Source organism: Nicotiana attenuata, unplaced genomic scaffold (genome assembly GCF_001879085.1).
Source record: "Nicotiana attenuata strain UT unplaced genomic scaffold, NIATTr2, whole genome shotgun sequence".
NCBI lineage: Eukaryota > Viridiplantae > Streptophyta > Magnoliopsida > Solanales > Solanaceae > Nicotiana > Nicotiana attenuata.
The window spans coordinates 60,975-64,465 of NW_017675290.1; the positions used below are offsets into that span (position 1 = coordinate 60,975).

Genomic DNA, 3,491 nt, shown 5'->3' on the forward strand with positions numbered 1-3,491 from the left:
CTAAGAATGGCCTCCCAGAATGATGGGTATCTCCTCATCTACCTGGCAGTCCAGGATAACAAAGTCTGCAGGGAATACAAACTTTCCCACTTGTACTAGCACATCATCAAGAATCCCCGTCGGTCTTCTAACCGTGCGGTCAGCCAATTGCAACAGTATCGAAGTCGGTCTAGCTTTGCCAATGCCCAGTTTTGTATATATTGCCAAAGGCATCAAGTTTATGTTGGCTCCTAAGTCACACAATGCTTTTGCAAAAGCATAACTCCCAATAGTGCGCGGAATAATGAAGCTACCTGGATCAGACATCTTTTTAGCCATGGGTCTTGTCACTACTGCGCTGCATGTCTGTGTTAGAGTTACTGTGGATAGGTCTTGAAAGTCAAATTTCCGTGACATCAGGCCCTTCATCATCTTTGCATAGCCTGGCATTTCCCTCAAAGCATCCATCAGAGGGATATTCAATTGAATCTGACGAAGCATCTCCAAGAATTTCCTGTATTGATCTTCTTCTTTTGTTTTGCCAATCTCTGAGGGAATGGTGCAGGCATCACTATTTGTCCACTGCTTGCTGGCTATTCTTTGTTGGAATTTTATGGCATAGAGGTACCACCTGTTCTGCAACTTGTTCACTTTCTTTAGCCTTACCCTTATCAACCTGAGCCTGTTCAACCACCACTTCAGTGAGTTCTGCTGATTCATCTATCTCTACTAGAACTGGAGTGGCCGGTGTAGTCTCTCTTCTGGATTGAGCAACTTCTTGCTCCTTGTCTAAATCTCTCCTATTTCGGAGACTTACTGCCATCAGCTGATTCAGGTTTTGCTCCTTGGGGTTAATGTTCGTGTCAGCTGGCGATGTTCCCTAGGGGCGGTTATTTAAGGCCATGGACAGCTGCCCTAGTTGATTTTCAATACCCTTAATTGCTGAGTCATGCACTGCCAACTTTTCCTGCATCTTACCATTTGTTCCAATGAGTCGTTGCAGCATACCCCTGGTTTCTACCATGTTGATGTCCTGTTGCTGATGAGGTGGCTGATATGTCAACTGTTACTGGTGCTGTTGTTGATAGCCCTGTTGTATCTGATATGGCACCATTTGGCCTTGGGGTCACATACCTCCAGGTTGTGGCATGTTCGGTCTGTACTGCTGGTTGGGTGTTGGTGCCCATTGTTGTCCTCCTTGCCTCTGACCCCCAAAATTGTTGACGTAATTCATATCCTCTCTTAACCCTGGGTTGTCACCTTCTCCACTCTATTAACACACATAAAACTGATTAATGCAAGGTGTACACAGTCCTCCATGTGTTGTGTCAACTATATGCACTTGCTTTGTACCCATCTCATCAATCTTCTTTGCTAGTATACTCATCTGAGTCATGAGCGTGGCTGTGTTCTCTGCATGTGAATTATTTGGGTCAAGAGGAACTAAATGTATTATTGGTGACAGGGTCGTACCTCTCGTCATCCACCCTGAACTCTGGGCCATCTTGTCAAGAAGGATTTTACACTCTGTGAATGTCTTGCTCAGGAATACACCCCCAGCTGAAGCATCTACATTAGCTTTTAAATTGTTTGCTAACCCCATGTAGAATCTCTGGCCGAGCATCTGGTCTGGAATACCATGGTGGGGACACTTCACTAGCATCCCTTTGAATCTTTCCCAAGTTTCCTGCAAGGTCTCAATGGGCTGCTGCTTGTACTGCAATATCTCATCAATCTGTCTTGCAGTCTTGTTGGGCGGGTAAAACTTGTTCAGGAACTGCTTGACTAATTCTTCCCAAGTGGCAATGGAATTTATTGGGACTTCAGCCAAGTTTGAGCTTCCCCAGTCACAGAGAACAGGAACAGTAACAACTTGATGGCTTCTAGGGTCACATTTGGCTGCCTTTGGGTCACACAAATCGACAATTTTTTTCCAGATGTTGTTGAGGGTCTTCAATGTGTGACCCGAAGAACAATCCCTTATTCTGCAGAAGATGCAGCATGTTGTTGGTGATCTGGAATGTCTCCGCTTGTATTTGGGGTACAGCAATGGCGGTGGCCAGGTTGTCAGCTGTTGGCTGTGCCCAATCATAAAGTGCAGCTTCTGGCACAAAATGTGCCACCACTGCTTCGTTTGGCACATTGATGTTTTCCCTGTTGTCCATTTCGGTTGCGAGTTGGTGTATTTGTTGTGATTGTTTGTTCTTCTTGTTAGCACAGTTTAATGCCCTGAATGTTTTCTCGGGGTTTGAGAGTCTTTCAAGCAGTTCACCAGTCCTCGAAGAATTTCTAGGTATACACCTTAATCACACAAGAGTTCAAACGTGATAATTTCAATGAAAAAATTATTTAACACCATAGAAAATTGATCTAAACTAATAATTCTAGCACTACTTCTAAGTTGCAATAAATAACACCGTTAGTTCCCCGGCAACGACGCCAAAATTTAATCACGCCCAACTATGCCTTATAAAAGACAAAGCGATCGTTGCAAATATAATCCGGTTTAGAAGTCCGGAGTTGAATCCTCGGGGAACTAACCTATCGATTACAACTCTTAGTGATGCTAGTACAAGCTCAAACATTTTTTGGATGCAAGATTTTTATCAATAAATATTGGAATTTGTTTCACTAAAGTAAAAGGATATTAAAACTAACAATTTCCAAATTAAAGATAATTCAATGGTAAAAAGATCTAGGGTATTGATTTCCCCAATTGCTAGTTTAATTCTTAACTCTTTTGCTATAATCTCGCCGTAATACTCTATGAGGATTATGAGCTATGGGTTACCGCAATTATCTCTCGATCAACTACGATAATTTACTAGAGCATTCTCTCGAACTACTCTAGCTGATAATTTATGCAGCTCTGAATTATCCCACCAAAGTTTTGTTATTTCTAACCCCACTTTTAAATTCAAGTAATGAATCTCTTCAATTACCCAAAAGTGGTGTTGTTCAACAACAATCTAACCTAGTATTCTTTCTCAAGCAACACAAGAAAATTAGACACGATTAATCAATGGCCCATTCAATTAATCACCATATAAAAAATAGTTGAACAATCATATAATAAACCCGACTCGATTATAAAGAAACTGAGTCAAAACTTCATCTAACAATTGGTTCCATCAACCCTAGACTAAATGTTTAGCTACTCATAGTAAAACAACATAAACCATAAAATCATTCATAATTCACAAAATAATGATAACAAGAAGAGGAATGAAAAAACTCTAATGGTGTCTTGATCTTCTCACACTTGTTCTTGCCTCCAATTGAGTCTAAAAACAAGCTTAACCTTGACTTGAGCGAGTTTGTTGAGTTTATATAGGGTTAGGATAAGTTTCCCACGATTTATACTTTAGCCCTTAAATTTTCTTGGGCTTCTCCAGACCGACCGCGATCGCGGGCCAACCGCGGCACGACCGCGGTCATTTTAAACATTCCGTTTTCCGTTTTTCTTTCACCGCGTTCCAGCCGCGGCCCTACCGCGGTCGCGGTAGGACTGT

The 3,491-nt window shown here is 41.9% G+C and overlaps 1 protein-coding gene across 1 annotated transcript; it reads right to left on the reverse strand.

Annotated features, from left to right (window-relative positions):
- On the reverse strand, positions 1 to 411 carry LOC109219913. Its single transcript, XM_019384384.1, has one exon. It carries the CDS (start codon positions 409 to 411, stop codon positions 1 to 3), a length of 411 nt encoding a protein of 136 aa, XP_019239929.1.
- Between the last annotated feature and the right edge of the window lie 3,080 nt (positions 412 to 3,491).